General features: G+C 35.5%; 1 protein-coding gene across 1 annotated transcript; it reads right to left on the bottom strand.

The window, feature by feature from the left end:
* Window positions 1-6: 6 nt before the first annotated feature.
* LOC105462017 (transmembrane emp24 domain-containing protein eca-like) lies at window positions 7-509 on the bottom strand. The gene is made up of 2 exons (XM_011708538.1): window positions 316-509; window positions 7-201 (listed from the first exon to the last, which is right to left on the bottom strand). Exons 1-2 carry the CDS (start codon window positions 487-489, stop codon window positions 52-54), a joined length of 324 nt encoding a protein of 107 aa, XP_011706840.1. The 5' UTR covers window positions 490-509; the 3' UTR covers window positions 7-51.
* Window positions 510-515: the final 6 nt, after the last annotated feature.

Raw genomic sequence — 515 nt, 5'->3', positions numbered from 1 at the left:
TATCAGCGATACGCGGCTAAAATCTCAAGACCGCATTTTTCATCGTAATACTTAAACTAATTTCTTTGCCTCGAAGAAACTCTTAAGATGTTTCATTTGCCATGCACCCATAATCAGAACTATTACCGTCTGAGTCAGAGACCACCAGAATACACGGCGATGAGTGCTTTCGGACGTTTGCCTAAACCGCTCTTCTCGATACTGAAAACATATATTTTTACATATATTTTTTACATATAATGACTTGGTCATAATGCTTTTTTTACGATACTCGAGATGTTGCTTTATACAGAAATTATGCATTTTGCTTTGTACCCTCTGATAGTTTTGCTCCTTGGTTATTTGTCCAACTTGATCTAAGAGCTGACGTATTCTAAGTTGGAGCTCTGATAACTTTTCCTTCTGTGCTACATTGGCATAATCGATTGCATGTTCCCCTACTTGAATATCTAGATGTACTCTCTGCAAATGAAATATTTTTTCCAACATGTATGATAAGTCTTTTATTTTTTTAT

Source organism: Wasmannia auropunctata, unplaced genomic scaffold, assembly GCF_000956235.1.
Source record: "Wasmannia auropunctata unplaced genomic scaffold, wasmannia.A_1.0 LD272868.1, whole genome shotgun sequence".
NCBI lineage: Eukaryota > Metazoa > Arthropoda > Insecta > Hymenoptera > Formicidae > Wasmannia > Wasmannia auropunctata.
Note: the sequence above shows the minus strand (reverse complement) of the source record. Positions and strands in the feature narration are given on the sequence as shown.